Here is a 16,487-nt window from a genome sequence, read left to right as displayed (position 1 = left end):
GACATTGTGCAGAACTCCACCATGCCAATGGGCAGTGACCCACCCCGCCGTGCCCTGGGGCCAGAGACGTCACAAGGGGCCGGGCAATGGGGAACAGGCCAAGCTGCTCAGGTGTGGGGCACCCCAGGGGGGTTAGGGCTCGGGGACTCCCCCAGCTGCCGCACCAATTACAGCGTGGCACAGCCCGTGCCCAGGCGCTTGCTCTAGTTTTCACGCGGGCCATTCTCTGCCCTGTGCCAATCAGCTGTTAGCGCCAATGCCCTCCCTCGCCCTGTGCCCCTTGGCCTCACGCTGCCGCTCGCCCCCCAAGCCCCTCCCCCAGCCCCCCAAAACCCCTCCCCCCAGCAGTAACATGCTCTTTGCCCCTTTGCGGCTGTTCACACTGCTTCTGCCTCACCCCCCCCCCCCCCCAGCTTCGTCTGGCTGCGGAAACGCCTCGAGGCAGGGACGGTCGCTTACCCTGTGACCGGCCAGTGTCATTACACCGGTGTAAGTCCGCCCCGCCCCAGTGCCGACTGGCACGGCTCCCGCCCGTGGGGCGAACTGATCCCCCCCCCCCCGTCCTCGCTGCATCAGAGCAGCGCTCGCTCCCCGTTCTTTCCAAAAGCCCCATGGCGCTTTGTGCCAGCCGCTGAGCCAGCAGGAACATTGGCACAGGGGCTAAAGGCCCCACGCTGGCAGAGAAGCACCCTGGCCCCGTGCTCAACAGACGCAGGTCGCAGCCAGGTTTTCCACCACCACGTTTATTCCCCTGCAAGCCCTTCCCTGGCCCCACGGACAAGCAAACGGCTGCGTCCCCCACAGGCTCGGTCTGCTCCAGGCAGCTGCTGCAGAACGCCCTAGCCCTGAGGAGACTGGAACAGCTGGAACTGGCTCCGGCGGGCTCCCCCACGTCCCTCCCATGGAGCTGGATTAGATTCCGGTTCGGGAACCTGCTGGATGCAAAGTTCCCACCTCCAGGTCCTACGCCTCCTGCCCTTCTCCGTGCCCGCTGCGCCACACGCTGCCTGTGCCCAGCCGGGGGGAGTGAAGACTCCATGCCAGAGCCACCCCAGGCCTCTGCCTCCTCTGACTGCAGGCTAAGGCTCAGAGAAGGCAGCTAGGGCAGGGATATGCCTTGCGCTGGGAGGTCGAAGCCCCAGCTGGCACAGGAGGGGAGCTCTGGGGCAATGCTGCTGCCCTTTGCCGCTCCTCCCCCCCAACACAACACGTCCCCGTGAGCACAAAGCCGGGCCAGCTAAGGCCCAGGGCCCGGCTGAAAATCCAGGTCCTCTCTGGCTCTTTGCCAAAGGTGCTGGTGTCTAACGGGCAGAGGCGCCGGTGGGTGTTTGTTCCTGGCTGTGAGGCACGGGCTGTGGCAGTCCTCACTCGCAGGTGCCAGCCGCCGTGGTGCAGACGTGGCCTCGCCTCCCGCCCTGTCTGCGAGCGGCGCAGCCCGGTCCAGGCCTAGGCTGCTGCATTAGCACTGACCGGAGTGTGGACGTGGGGTACGGAGCCTTTGTAGAACCAACCCCAGCTAAGCCCCAGACCCATCGCGCGCAGCTCATCGGCGGCACCTTGGACCCACCCAAACCCCGCGACGTCTCTGCTCTCTGCCCGCCCGGCCTGGCCGTGCTGACGGGCTCAGGCCCCTGGATCCTGAGCAGGCTCACACACAAAGAGCCCCAGGGTCAGGATCCAGCAGCAAAGCGGCTAGACAGCAAAGCAGCTGTTTGAAACCTCTGCCCCGGGACCCCAGGATGCATCACCCCGCCACCCCCGGGACTGGCTCTGGGGTGCCGGCCCGTCCCAAGGACCCAAAGAAACAAGCTAGGGAGACTTCCTACCCCCTCTGCCCAGGGGCAAGCAGCCAGGTGGGGCAGGGGTGATTCCGACCCTGGCCCCCCTGCCCTGGGGCTGCTGCTAGCCTGAGGCGTGCAGCTTGCTCAGCCCATCGGCGTACTGGAACTCGGGGCTGGTCTCGTAGTCATACATGTCCAGGGCCACCTCGCAGCTCTCCCTCACCACACGCTCCTTGTCCCGGGCGAACGCCCGCAGCGTCTCCAGGCAGGACGTCTTGGCGATGGAGCCCAGAGCCTCGGCGCACTCGTGCCGCACCATGGGGCTCTCCGCCCCGCTCGCCAGCGCCGCCGTCAGCTGGGGCACGCAGGCCTCGTGCTGCATCTGGCCCAGGACGAAGCCGATCTCGTGGCGGAAGAGGGCGCTGCCGCACGCCAGGCCTGGGAGAGCAGGGGGCAGAGGGACGGGTCGGAGCAGGAACGCCGAGAAGGGCCAGAGGTGCCCCAAAGCACTCGGGGGGCTTGGGCCCCACCCTCTCCCCAGATCTGAAGGTAGGGATCCCCACCCCCCGCTTTGGTGTGACTGCTCATGGGGCGGCGAAGAGCGATTTGCTGCGGGGGCTCGGCAGCTCGGGGGTTAATAACGGCTGGGAGGCGAGTTCAAATCCAGCCCAGAGCGGTCAGCAGCAGCCTGGGGGAACAAGCAGGCTCCACAGCGCCCGACCCACGTCCTGTCAGCCATGGAGACTCAGCGGCCCTGCGGGGGTCCCTCTGGGCAGGGGCTTGACCTGCTCTGTAGCTGTCTGCTTGGCCTATGGGGTGAAAGTGCCCCCGGCCAGTGAGCCCTGATGTACTTTGCTCATTCCTATCTGGGTCACAGCTGACTGGAGGGCCAGAACCGGCCTGGCAGCAGAGGGGGTCTCAGGCTCTGTGGGTCGGTCCCTCCTGCAGGGCTGGATCTGCAGAACCTGCCACAGCACCCAAGCCGCCCTTTGCTTGCTGAACGCCCACAGCCGGACTGAGGCGACCGGCCCCCTCTGGCGGCAGCAGCGGGTGCTGCTGGGGCGGCAGGATGCCCGGGGAGCAGAGATGGGCCTTTGCCTTGTGAGAAGGGCAGAGACATTGGAGAGGGAGCGGGGGGGGAAGGGCGGGGGCGGCGCGCGCAATCGCCCTGCCCAGCAGAAGGGACAGGGGAGGCGCGGGGGACGGGGAGGGGGAGAGGCTGCTGTCTGATGTCCCCACTCAGCATCTCTGGATTGCAGCTGCACAGGGCCAGGAGGGCTCCTGGGGGGAGGGGAAGGCGCCGTGGGTTCTCCCCCCCCAGCGGGCACGGGGCATGAATGTAGTAAAGGCTGGGGGGGAGGCAGGGAGGCCACATCTGCTTCCCACCCCAGGCCAGCCAGGGCAGGGCGCCAGTCATCGCGTAGGGCGACCCCTGGTGGATGGTGCTAGGAATAGCAGGGATACAACCCAGCCGGGGAGCCCAGGGACGGGGCAGCGGTGGGGCACCCCACTGGGGATCCCTGGACTCAGTATGTGGGGATCCTGCCCTGGGGAGAGGGAGAGGAGGAGCCAATGCATTGGCTATCCGGGGCGCGCTCTCACCATCAGCCAGTGCCAGCACCGCGGCCTCGCCCCCCAAGTCCCGCAGAGCGAACATGGCGCGGTAGCGATCGAAGAGCGGGCGCGACTCGTCCAGCAGTGCCCCCCGCAGCTTGGCGACGTCCTTCTCCTCGGCGGGGGGAGCCGGGTCCACAGACTGGTAGGGGCCGGGGGCTGGGCCTTCCTTGCTCTTCTGCAGCCATTCCAGCCTCTGGACAGCCAGCTGGCAGGTCTCGGCCACCTGCGGCAGAATGGGGCAAAGACACCTTCGTTGGGATCCCCTGAGGAGAGGCTCTGGGGGGAAGGTGGCCAGAGGACAGAGCGAAGTCCCACAAGCCAGGCGGCAGCGTCTAGTGGTCAGAGCACAGGACTGGGGAGTCCCAGCTCCCAGTCCCAGCTCTGCCACCGATGCGCTGCGATACCACCACCAAGTCACGGCCCCCTCTGCGACTCAGTTTCCCCATCGGCACAACAGGGCTCATACCGGGCTCTGTCAAGCCTCACACGAGAGGGGCGGTGGAGCTGCCCACAGACGGATGTGCAGCTCCGACGTTCTGCTGCCACAGGGTCCGGCTGCCCAGTGACATTTACAAACCAAAGGCAGGAACCGTTTCTTCTCATGCATCTGTACAGTGAGACTGGGCCTTCCGGGGAGCTACCGGGATATAAATTACCCCCATACTGGGACCAGTTCAGTTCCTGGTCAGTAGGAATCCCACCAGCAGCAGACGTGCCAAGTATCAAATGGGGCTACACAGACGGCATCTCCCTATTCCTCCGACAGGGCCGCTCCAGGGCAGGAGGCAGCGTGGGGAAAGTGGCACTTTTGTAGGTCTAGGGTTGTTACTCACAAGAGAAAACAAACACACACACGGACGAGGGGCGTAGCTGCCCATCACCAGAATACCCCCAACGACTGCCGTCCTAACATGGCCACCCGGGGACCCCGGCATCAGGGCCGGTGTTGCCGTAGAATCGGCAAGTCCCAATAAAGACCAGGGTCCCACCAGGTGCCAGACGCACAGTAAGTCTCTGCCCTGAAGGACTCGCTGTCTCAACAGACCAACAGTGAGGGGGAAACTGAGGCACAGAGAGGGGAAGGGATTTACGCAAGGTCACCCAGCAGGTCAGTGGCCAGGCTGGGCCTAGAGCCCAGGTCTCCTCAGTGCCAGTGAAGTGCTCTGCCCACTGGCCCACACAGCCGGGCAGTATCAGCGCTGCCAGCAGCGGGGGAGCGCAGGGAAAGCTTTACCTCTATTACTGGGTCTTCAGAATAACGCTTCAGGACACCCAGCACACAGGGGTTTCCAATCGCTCCCAAGGCTTCCCCTGAAACACAGACAAAGGTGAGGACTAAGTCAGCCAGTGGGGCTGGGGGGGGGGGGCCGGCCACTGCAGTGCTGGCAGAGGCAGATTATCGCACTGGTGCGGATGCACACGCACCGGGGAGAGGGCAGGGACGAGCTGGCATTTCATGGGAACGGCCTAGCCAAAGGCAGCCGGGAAGCAGCAGCGAGGGTTTGCATGGGGAAGGAGACATCCGCAACATCGCACCGCAGGGAGCGTCGCGCCCACCCCCGTGGAGCCGGCCCCCGCAGCCCTGGAGTCTCCATCAGGAGTCCAGCTGTGCAGGGGAGTTAAGAGCCCCCTTACTCCCCACATCGCCAGCTACTGCATGGGGGAGAGCCAGCAAGAGGGTGGAGTGAGTGGAGCATTAGCTCTGCCCCCTAAGGTGCCAGCCAGCACAGCTGAGCCAGCACAGAGCTGGAAATAAGCCGCACCAGCTACTGCCCCATAGGCACAAGGGGGGAGCAGAGACCAAGACTCAGCTTCCATCCCTGCCTGGCCACGTCTGCCCCTTGCTCTAGCATGATGGGCAGGACTGACCCCGTTCCAGCACCGAGCTCTCACACCTGCTTCATGTCGGACCATGGGCTCCTGGCTGGCGTCCTGGAGCACCTGGCTGAGGACAGGGATGGCGCGCTCGTCCTGCATCTGCCCCAGGCAATACGCCAGCTCGTGTTTCAAGAGGGCAGACTCATCCCCGAAAGCCCGGCTGATCCAGTCAATGGCGGCCTGGCCGCCCAGGTTGCGCAGGGTGAAGAGGGCTCGGAAACGGGCCTTCAGAGGCTGCGTCACGTCCACCAGCGTCCTGCCGATGGCCTCCACCTCCTCGGCCGTCACCATGGCGCCTGGGCGGAGAGAGCTGGACGTCCCCAGCTAGAGGCAACCTCTCTTACTCCACAGCCGGCTCCGTGTCTGCACAATCCAGCGCCTCCCACAAACCAGGCACTGCCAGAACCTGAGCGAGAGACAGAGGGGTCAGGACTCGGATACGCACCCACCACGGGCGTAGATCAAACGCCACGCACAGCCTTTACTCTGCCGTGCAAAGAGGGAGGCTGGGAGGCTGAGCTGTCGTAAAGTGCTTTGAGTGGCTTGGATGAAAAGTGCTGTAGGGAGCAAGGAATCATTCAGAGCATCTTTCATCTCCAAGGGCTTCGCACGCGTAGCCCAGCCCATCAGCAGGCCCTCGGACTGCTCGACCCGGGCCAGGACTAACAGCTATGTCCACACTTCACTTTTTAGTCACGTTTTAACACGTTCACTAACGTGACTGTAAGTTCTAGTGTAGACAGGACATGAGCATTTGTTGCTAGTCCTGTTTAACCCCAGTTTGTGTCCTGGAGGGAAAAAGCTTTCTGTAGCATCCTCTCTGCAATTTACAGTGGTGCTAGTTAACACGGGTTAAAGCCCCATTACAAATTCAAGAGCTGCTTGCAGACACCTGACAGCATTTGCCAGTCTGGGAGCTAAGGCGGAAAGCAAAGGGGTAGAACTGCAGCTCGTATAAACACAAGATAATGGCTGTCTTCATCTCCACATATGAGAGTAAGTTTGGTTCATGGGGAGGCCTTCCGGGGAGGGGAACGTATTACATGGCTCGGGTGGGAGAGACTTTTTTCATACACAGGCAACGCGCTAGGCCTGGCTCAGCGCTGCTCCCGCCACAACCACAAGGGCTAAGAGACTCCCCCACCCCCAGACACCTCTCTTCACTACAAAAAACCATGATGCGTTTTTAAAAACCCGGCCTCTGCTGGCAACACCCGGTCGGAATTTCAGAAGAAATACCAAGGGCTTGGCTACTGCCCGCTGCGGGAGGTGAGGGGGGGCTCCTGTCCAGCATCCCCCCCCCCCCGGGGATGGGGACTGGGACACTGGTGATGGGGCCACATGCTTGGCCTGGTTTGCCTCCCCCCCCCCGCAGCTCCCCGGTGTTCGCAGCAGGGCTAGGCAGGGACCAGCCTCGCTTAGTAAAACACAAACATTCACAGCCTGGAACGAGCACGTGGGGGCCCGTCCACACCAGCGCCCACAAACGTTAGCTGCCCCGCGTCTGGGGGGAGCCCCCGGCCGTAGCCCTTGTACAGACATCCCCCCCCAGCGCCTTCCTGAGCAGCCCGAGGCTGACGGACGCCCCCGAGCTCCGGGCCGGCAAAGCACGGCGGGTGCGTGGCCGGCACCACCGGGGCGGGCCCTGCCGTGCAGCCGCCTCTGGGGTGGAGCCGACCGCGCCGCGCCGCACCGCACCGCAGGCGGGGGCAGCCGCAGGCCGCGCCGGGCCCGGACTCCCAGCCCCGGAGCGGGCGGAGCAATAGGGGGCGCAGCGCGGGGCCCGGGCCCGAACTCACCCGCCGCCGTCTCCGGTCCGGGCTGGCCCCGCCCCGCGTCACGCGCCGCCGGATGGGCGGGGTGGATCGTGCCAGGCCGGGGGGGGAGCCGCCGCCGCCTCCTCCTCCTGCACTCGCCCCGCCAGGTCCCCGGGACACCGGCTCCGCCCCGCCGGGCCCCTGGGCTGCAGCGGGGAGCCGGGCGGACGCACGTAGCCTGGCTGCGGAGCAGGCCCCGCTCCGCCTCGCCCCGCCAGCAGCTGCCCCCGGCGTGCAAGGAGCCTGCGCCCGGCTGCGGCTGTTCCCAGGCGCCCGGCTCGCCCCAGCCCTCGGCTAGCAGCGCCCCCGCGAGCTGGGATCCCCCGACTCACTGCCTCGGAAACCCGCGTGTTCGCCCCCAGCCAGGGCAGCCCCACGGACCCGGGGGCTGCGGGACGCTGATCCCACGACTCCCGGAGCTGCGGGGTCAGAGAGGCCCCGGGGAAAGTCACCGGAGCTGGCACACAGCCCTGCCCTGCCCTGCACAGGGACAGCAACGGGGGGGTCTCCCTGCTGCGGGGCGAGGAGCTGTCATTCCATCCTTCTCCAGCCCTCCCTTATCACTGCCCCACTCTGCCTACCCCCTTCCCCACATGCTCCACTGCCCCTCACCTATCCCCTCTTTTCCCTCTCTCCCTTTACGGTCTCTCTTGTGCCGGTCACCCCTATTCTCTTGCACACACGTATCTTTTCGTCTCCCTCCCTGCACCCCCATATCATGCCAGGTCAGACCAATGGCCCATCTAGCCCAGGGTCCTGGCTTCCGACAGTGGCCAGTGCCAGGTGCTTCAGAGGGAATGAACAGAACATTTAATCATCAAGTGATCCATCCCCGCCCATGCCCAGCCTCTGGCAAACAAAAATCCCACCATCCTTTCCGCTCTTCACGTTTTCCGGCCCAGCTCCCTAACCACTGAGGACAGAGGCTGGCCATCTTCCCTAAGGGCTGGGCAGCCTGGCTTCAGCCTCGCTGTAAAGGTCACAGGGATATGGCAGCCATCTTAGCTGAGGGCAGGCTGCGGCTTTGCTCCTAGTGACAGAAAAGGGAAACGGTGGCCACTTCGACTAAGGACGTAATTCATGGAGTTTGATGGAGGAAATTGGGGGATCATGAGAAAAAATATTGTGACACTCACACAATGATCTGTGTCTGCATCACTCAGCACAATCAGCCCTGGGTCATGATCAGGGCTTGTGAGCACTCTCGAAATCAGGGTCAAACATAGACCGTCCAGGGCCCTAGGCGTACTCCATATAGGATATCCTATGCCCCAGGGCCATAGCAGCCAGTTTCCAAGTTAAGATTAATGAGGTAGTGAGAGCTATTGTTTCAGGCTGTCTGCAAACTCAGGCAGGCATTTGTTACATTTGGTTCATATTTCCTTTGCATCCATGAGGGCTTCAAAAAAATGTTATTCTAATGAAAGCTGAGTCTGATTTCATCATGTGGTTCCAGAGCTGGGGCCGTAGGCTCAGGTTTACAGTGTCTAGGTCTTAATCTAGCCCTAATTATACTACACAGAGCAAATACTAATAATTAGACCTTCCGTAGCCCTTTTCATTCACTGATCTCAAATCCCTTCTGGTCGATGGGGTTTTGTTATCCCTAACATACAGGAACGCTGAGGCACAGGGAAGTTAGAACCGCTTTTCCAAAGTGGCCACTGATTTTAGAGGCTTTTTGGTTTGTTCCATCTTGTGACACCTCTGGCCTAATTTTCAGAGAAACTGAGCACCAAAAACTTCCGCTGAAGTCAGTGGGAACTCAGCACCTCTGAAAGGGAAAGGCAAGCCTTAAGGTGCCCCTCAGTCAGCCCCACAGAAAGCGAGACATTAAAAGTTAGTGTCCACTTTTGGGACGGTGAGATATGCTTTGCACAAGGTCCCTGGGAGTCTATGGCAGAAGTGGGAATAGAATTAGTCTCCTTTGATTGTCACCTAGTCATCAGCTCCCTCTGCTTCCTTCCAGACACTCCCAAAGGCAGGCTTATGCTACTGCTTGAGAACCGGAAAGTGTAAACTGAGCATGGAGCCATGTGAAACTGAATCTGTTTTCATTGTCCAAGCCAAGAGGAAAGGAAACAAACAGCCAAGTAAACTGTTTAATTTTCAGATGTAATACTCTGAGCTGTTCAGCTCGATGGCATTTTGTGAAACAAAGGCAACGTAACCAAAGAATAACTAAATATCCTTCAGGAGGGATGGTGCAAGTTTAATGATCCCAAACCTACATACATCATCTACTACTGCCGTTCACCCACATGGGACTGCAACACTGCACAGCAGTTTGAGACAGGAAGTGAAGAAAGGAGCAGCTATAGACCTCAGTCCTTCAAATTGTTTTGCACATGCTTAACTTTAAGCACAAATTACTCCACTGAAGTCGACTGACCTACTCACGAACTCAAAGTTAAATGTGTGTGTCCCTATGTGTTGGATCAGGGCCAGAGCCCTACTGACATGATGAATTCCTCAGCTGCTTAAAATGAGGGGAAACAATCCAATTGTGCATTATGTACCAGGGGGGCACAACTCAAGTATGTACCTGGGCTAGAGGTGATGTTGGCCAAAGCTAGGAGGCTTTGAGCGGCATGCCAATGCTGGGGAATATAAAGTGCCACGCCAAATTTTTTGCCATAGATTTGAGAGGAGGAAGGGGAGAGAGAGAGGAAAAGAGGGTAACTGGTAAAATCTGGGGCTGTCATAGTTTTCTGGGCACTGGGCTTTGAGCGAGGGAGGGAGGCTGCCACCTGGGCAAGTTGCAGGCGGCTGCCGCCTGGCTGCCAGCCCGGGAGGTGGGCGACTGCTACCCAGTCTGAGCTGGGGCAGAGGAGGCTTCCGTGCCAGCTGGGGCCCAGGGATGTGGGCAGGCATCTGCTGCCCGTCTTCAAGACGGGGAGCTGGGACCCGACGGGAAGCAGGGGGCTGCCGCCTGCCTTCCCCAGTAGCTGGGGGCTGCCACCCGCCTCCCCCAAGAGCCGGCAGCTGCTGCTCGCTTCCCAGCTGGGACCTGGCGGGAAGCGGGGGGCTGCTGCCCACCTCCCCCAGAAGTCGGCAGCTGCCACCCACCTCCCCTTCACAGTTTTTCCCCGGGTACCCCCTGCCTGTGTCTCGTGTACCACAGGTTGAGAAACTATGGTTTAAGGGACTCAGCCTTAAAGTGGAAATACTATACCTAACCTACCTGCAACCATAGCTTCAGATCCCCACAGGTTTGACTCAACTCTTTATCCCTCCTGAGGCAGTCATGCTGATTTCTACACAATTTACTGTGTCTGAGACTTCCAGAGACCTTAAAAAATTAGGTCTTATCTGCTCTGTTCGGGCATTGGAAATCCACTGCACCATTTGCAAAATTCATAGGTTTGCCTAATGTCGTTGGTCAAAATCACACCCCACGCCCATTGTGTTGTGTGCTGCTCCCCTTCTCCCTCCCCAGAGTGGCTCCTTGGAAGTGCTGCTGTGCAGTGTATCTAAAGCTCTCCTTGGATAGCCAGGGCCTTGGGGCAACTTTGGGGAGCCAGCCACCCAGCCACAAGAGAATTTCTCCCATCGGCTGACACAGTGTGGACAGGCTTAGGTGTGGGCTGTGTGGGAGCCTGGGGAAGGAAATAAAGTGTAGAAGGAGTGCTGGGCTTTTCCCCAAACTGTGCAGTCCAGAGATTCATAGAGTTTAAGGCCCACAGGGATCATCTAGCCTGACCTGTACATCACAGGCCATGGAATTCACCCACTTACCTGATGTGTATTCGGCTAAAGCACCTCTTCCAGAGAGGCGTCCAGTCGAGTATTCTTTGACTCCAAGACAATAAGTTCCCACCCCTGTGGCTTGTAAGGAACCAGTCAGAGCCCTGGATTCTTCCACTCTACCTAATGCAATGGCCAGACCGCTAACCACGTCCACTGCCGCTCTCAGCCTGCTCATGGGAGAGCAGACAAATATCCCGCCACGTTTTAAAAATCAAAGACTCCGGAGGCTTAAGGCTTGGACGCAGCGGGTCTACTCATGCAGGTAGGGTTAAGCGTATGTGTAACTCTCTGCAGGCTCAGGGCCATAGGTAGGCAGAATGTAGTTACCTACCCTGGAGTTTGTCTGGATACTCAGGTAAACACTCCTGCTATATCCACAGCCCTTCAGATGCACTGAAAGGCCACAGATTATTGCTAAAGCCCCAAATTCTCTTTTTCAGCACAGATTGTAGGAGTAAAACTCTGGATTTCCACAAGACAGTGAGCTCTTGCTCAAGCGTGGGGGCGGGGGTGTGAAAATGACTGATTATATTAGTATGTCTTCAGGAATGATGGTGCTAGGCAGTGTGGACTAGCGAAATGGGAGTCAGCAGAAGCAGAAGCACAGGAGACGTGTCCGGCTAAACTCAGCCCTGATGTGAACGGGTGTCACTCCGCTGACGGCAATGATGTCATACTTGCTGAAGCCATGGGTGAATCTGGCCCATGATGTCGATTTTGCTGTTATTTCCTTCATCCCGGCGGCACGAGCAGAAGCTCTGTGATTTCACCTGGAGGCAGCATCTCTGAAGAGGTTCGGACATGCCTGGCAGATACCTTTGTGGAAAACCATGTACCTCCTAAAATAACCTTAGGGCTTTTTCCCCCTGCCACTGTCTCAGCGCCTGTGCTTCTGGAGGGAGCCAGCCTGGAGAGCGGCAGCTATGCACTGACACAGATACCATGTGCACAGGCAGAACGAGCCTCCCCAGCGCTGCTCCACCAACGTGCCTCCATGTTAGTCAGGAGGACAGAACTTCAGCTGCGGGCTGAGAAGGTAATTCAGCCACCTGAGGGACGTGGAGGTGGAGCGGTCTAGTGGGTAAGGTGCTAGCTTGGGCATCTTGACTCCTGGGATCTAATCCCAGCTCTGCCGCTGGTCTCAGGCAAGTCACTTCCCCTCTCCGTTTCCCCTCCCACCTTGCGTGCATCTTGTCTGTTCGGACAGAGAGGTCCACAGGGCAGAGACCGGTGTCTGTGCGTCAGTGCCCAGCACAATGGGCCCCTGACCTCGGCTGGCGCCTCTAAATGCTATTGCGATTCAGAAAATGATGCCTATTCTGTCCTTTGGCCTTTCTGTTGATGTGTTTCTGGAGCACCCATCACCACAGCATCTAGGCATGTTCTGCTGAGGCTGTCCACGCGGGTGACACAGTGTGCCAGTGGTAATAGTAGCACTGGGATTAAGGACACCTGTCCGCTGACCTGAGATCCACCCACCTTTTCACACAGGCCACCGAGCACTCATCAGATGGTAACAACTTGCACTGAGTGCCAGCCTGCAGCCTAGGTTGGCTTCATACCAGGGACCTAGAAGTCACGGGCTCTGTGTCCCTTTTCCAGTCACTGAACTACGGGGCCCGATTTATTCTTAAAGAAAGCAAAAAAATATGCATCACGGTTTTTGTCCAAACCTAGATCCCCTGTTTTATTTACATGTCACAAGATCCCCTAAATCTTGGCAGATTACAAAGGAAGAAAATCCATCCCATTGCCTGAAATCACCAAGGCAAAGACTGCATTAGCACAAAACGGCCGACCTCCTCTGGGCTAGACCTGGTAACAGCGCTGGGAAGGGCTGGCTGTCGCCTTACAAACCCCCCAAGCCGTCTTTATTCCATGGGAAAGGTTTTGCAGTATGTGACAGCGCAGAGTCCCCATTCAACAGCCTTTTCTTGCTGGGACACTGTTATGCGTACAAGAGTTAATGGAAAGTCCGAGAGCTAGAGAGCCTGCGGTCATTGCTTTGTAGCAATCAGCCTTCTCCATAGCTTTCAAAGTACTTGCACATCAGCTCTCGCACTTCCTCGGCGCTGCTGTCATCCATGGACATGGGCGCAGGGTGGCAGGGCTTTGGGAACTCGGCTGGCTCTATGACCTCCAGCCACTCGTCATTGAAGGGGCTGTCGTGGGCCTCACACACGTTGTGCAGGATGCAACAGGCGACAATGACGGTGGGCAGCAGGTCCAGGCTGCAGTCGTCACATTTCAGGAGGAACTGCCACCGGGCCCGGAGGCGCAAGAAGGCATTCTCGATCACACTGTGGGCCCGCTTCAGGCGATAGTTGAACTGGAGCTGCTGTGGGGTGAGGGTGCCGTCTTCCAGGTATGGCTTGAGGATCCAGTCTTGCAGCGGGTAAGAGGCATCCCCCAACAAGACGTACTTTTGTGTCCTCCCCATGAAATGTTTCGGCGGGGTTGGGAACAGGCGGCCCTCCCTGGCTAACACCCACAAGCGGGAGTTCTCCAGGACAGCGCTGTTCTCCATGCTGCCGGGGAACCCAGCACAGACGTCCCAGAACTGGCCCAGCCCGTCCACCGTGGCCTGCGTGAGGACAGAATGCCAGCCCTGGCTGTTGCAGTAGTCGGCGCCGAGGTGCACAGGGGCATGGATGGGAACGTGGAGGCTGTCCAAGGCACCGATGCAGTGTGGGAATCCCCAGCGGGCACTGAAGATCCGCACCATGTTCTGCAGCTCCTGCTCACCGGGCAGCCGAAGGTAGAGCGGCTTTAGCAACAGCACGACAGCATAGCTGACCTCCTTGACACAATTCTGCACTGTGGCGGGGCCCACCCCAAAGAGGGGGCTGATGGTCTGGTACTCTACGTTGGTGGCCAGGTGCCAAAGGGCCACGGCTACTCGCTTCTCCAGAGGCAGCACCGGGTGGGGGTGGGCGCTCTGGTGGGACAGCTTGGGTCGCAGCTGATTGCAGACATAGAAGAAGGTCTCCTTGGACATTCGGAATTTTTCCAGCCAGTCCCGTGGCTGGAAGTCTTTCAGGACCACCCGTTCCCACCAATCAGGGTTCCTGAAGCTGGGCCATGCGCGGGGGTGGAAGTAACAGCTGGATCTCCTCCGGCGGGCAATCAGCAGCTGAAATTTCACATGGGAGACAATTACTAGCGTGTATTTCCTTCCAGAGGGGTATACTGGAATGTGACAAAAATCAGCATTTTTACAGCACTATATCTATGAACATGCAATGTGCTGCACAGATATTAATCAATTCATCCTCTCAGCATACCTGGGTCCTGGGGCAATCTCGCCCCTGTAGTACCAAGGGGGAAAAGTGACACAAAGAAAGTTTAAGTGACTTGCCCAAGGCCACCCAGTTAGTTGCTGAGTTGGCTTTGGAACTCAGTCATTCCTGGCACTCAGCCCAGTCCCCTGTATCATGCTGTCTACATGAATGCCAAGCTAATGCTGAATGGAATGAGTGTATGGCCTATTGGGTCGTGCACTGGACTAGGAGTCAGGATACCTGGGTTCTATTTCTGGCTCTACCCCTGACCTGTTGGGTGATCTTGAGCAAGTCATTTAGCCTATTTATGCCTCAGTTTCCCCATCTGTAAAATGGGGACAATGAAGATGACCTCCTTTGTAAACCACTTTGAGATCTATGGATGAGAAGTGCTAGATAAGAGCAGGGTATTATTACATCTCTGTATCAGCTTTCACCCAATGAGTGTCAAAAGCATAAGATATTCTCTCTCTTTCTATGAAGCTCTCAGCCCACCTTTGGGATGCACCACAGCCACTGTTCACCAGCACACAGCAATAATGCACACTGGTGAGGCCAGGTTGGGACACACAACACTGCAGCCAACAAACAGCGCGGAGGGAGTTCTAGGCTGGCAGGACATAATTGCTGCAGCTGGGTAACACTTGGAATTTCTCTTCAGCAGAAAATTCTGATGTATCGAAAACATTTCGTTCCGGGTGGGGACGAAAAGTCAAAAAGTCCCTCAAAAAGAACCTTCTGGGGACAAAAATCTGTTTCCAGCCAATTACAATGTTTTGACTGAAACTTTTTCCACATTTTTTTACATATTATTTTTGTTTTAACCTTCGGGTTTCATCATCATTTTGAAATGATGCTGTAAAATAGAATCACAGTGGGCGATCGGCATTCTAGTTGGGCTGGTTTGCTCACAGAGGGACTAGGTATCAGAACTGGCGCTTGGTTATTAGTATAAGATGAACAAAGCCATGAAGCTGCTACACGCCAGAAAGCGGTGGAAAGTCTTCGTTCTGCCCCATACTTGCAGCTGAACTCCTGGATGGGAATGGAAGAGTTAGGAGAACATAACAATAAAAGGGCTTTATTTCCTTTTTATCTGCGGGGGGGGGCCCTCAGCCTGAGTTTTCTAGATGGGAGGAGGGGAGTTTAAAAGTCTTAAATTATTACCCTCCCAGACTATCCTCCATTCGCCTTGTGCCTCCTCCATTTCCTTTCTAGTATCTTTGTACTCCGTCTGCCCACACTTCCAGCCCCAATCCTTGGAGATCCCCGGCCTGTTAGTCTTGTACCCCCTCCTCCCCAGTTTAAACACACAATGGCCTGTCAGCATTATCAGTTCTTCCGATGAATATCCAGCTCCCCCCCCCCCCCTCCCCGCCCCCGAATCCAGATACTCCACACCTGGTATCATCTTTGTTGCCCTGTGTGAACACGCTACCCTTGCCCAGGGGCTTATGGAGCTGTGCACCCAGCCTGGACAGCAGCAGTCTCTGGCGTTGTGCTCTCTGGCCCTCTGCTAAGGTGTTTACCGTCATCAGTCTCTTTTGTCTCTGCGTGTAATACTGCCGAAGCCAGGCTGCCCTCTGCAGCTCGTCCCCTCTGCCAGCCATCTCCCACTGTGGGCTGGCCCTCTTTTGCATCAGCAGGTACAGCAACAGCAGCAACGACTCCTGCATTTTCAAATTCAGAGCCCGACCTCCCCAGGAAGTAAACTGGCTGAGCAGCTTCTGGGGTCACAGCATGGCCAAGGAGCACAAAGGCAAGAGAAGGGAAAGGTGTCTTGCAAGCTGAGCTCCATCTACTGGTTCTCTGTCACACAGCCATCTTCCAGGGAAACAGAGCGCAGAACAGCAGCCAGTGCCACCAAAAATTAAAGGCTTGCTGTTCAAAGTCACCTCGACTTAGAAACCAAAAGGACTTTCCTTGCCAGCGTACCTCGTCAGTTTCCCTAGCTGGTTTTCAGACACTAACACTCTGCTGGAATGGTCAGGTTGCAATCTTCCCCTGTGTATATTTACAAGTATTTCTCCAGATGCTCTTTTGTAAATATATATTTACAAAACCTAAAGGGAGGTTTAAACTATCTGCCTGCTCCCCTTTTAACATCCAGGTGACTCGTTTTTAAAAAGCAACCAGCTGGAGAGATGGACTTTGCAATGCCTCGCCCAGCACAGAAGAGGTAAGGCTCAGTTGTAAAGAACATAACAGTGATTCGCTACTGAAGCAGCTAGACGCAGACAGACCCTGTGATTCTCTCTGACTCTAGCTTCCAAACTGACTAATACTACCAGTGCTGCTTCCGGATATTAGACAGGGTTTACCTAAATCCTGGCTTGAACAAAGGATTAATGGACTAGACTGCT

The 16,487-nt window shown here is 57.9% G+C and overlaps 2 protein-coding genes across 5 annotated transcripts; both read right to left on the bottom strand.

The window, feature by feature from the left end:
• Window positions 1-604: 604 nt before the first annotated feature.
• DOHH (deoxyhypusine hydroxylase) lies at window positions 605-7,313 on the bottom strand. 4 transcript variants are annotated; one of them, XM_067557405.1, is made up of 5 exons: window positions 7,076-7,313; window positions 5,294-5,682; window positions 4,633-4,709; window positions 3,384-3,621; window positions 605-2,219 (listed from the first exon to the last, which is right to left on the bottom strand). In XM_067557405.1, exons 2-5 carry the CDS (start codon window positions 5,565-5,567, stop codon window positions 1,903-1,905), a joined length of 906 nt encoding a protein of 301 aa, XP_067413506.1. In that variant the 5' UTR covers window positions 5,568-5,682; window positions 7,076-7,313; the 3' UTR covers window positions 605-1,902. The 4 variants fall into 4 exon arrangements, with proteins under 4 accessions (XP_067413506.1, XP_067413514.1, XP_067413522.1 ...); XM_067557413.1 differs by lacking the exon at window positions 7,076-7,313 and adding an exon at window positions 6,975-7,056; XM_067557421.1 differs by lacking the exon at window positions 7,076-7,313 and adding an exon at window positions 6,955-6,972.
• Window positions 7,314-12,404: 5,091 nt separating this feature from the next.
• On the bottom strand, window positions 12,405-15,800 carry LOC137162312 (uncharacterized). Its single transcript, XM_067562017.1, has 2 exons — window positions 15,654-15,800; window positions 12,405-13,976 (listed from the first exon to the last, which is right to left on the bottom strand). The coding sequence occupies exons 1-2, from the start codon at window positions 15,798-15,800 to the stop codon at window positions 12,858-12,860; spliced, it is 1,266 nt and encodes a 421-aa protein (XP_067418118.1). The 3' UTR covers window positions 12,405-12,857.
• Window positions 15,801-16,487: the final 687 nt, after the last annotated feature.

Source organism: Emydura macquarii, unplaced genomic scaffold (assembly GCF_026122565.2).
Source record: "Emydura macquarii macquarii isolate MOO-44397 ecotype Brisbane River unplaced genomic scaffold, CSIRO-AGI_Emac_v2 contig_306, whole genome shotgun sequence".
NCBI lineage: Eukaryota > Metazoa > Chordata > Testudines > Chelidae > Emydura > Emydura macquarii.
The sequence above is the reverse complement of the archived record's forward strand: the minus strand, read 5'-3'. Positions and strand labels throughout refer to the sequence as shown.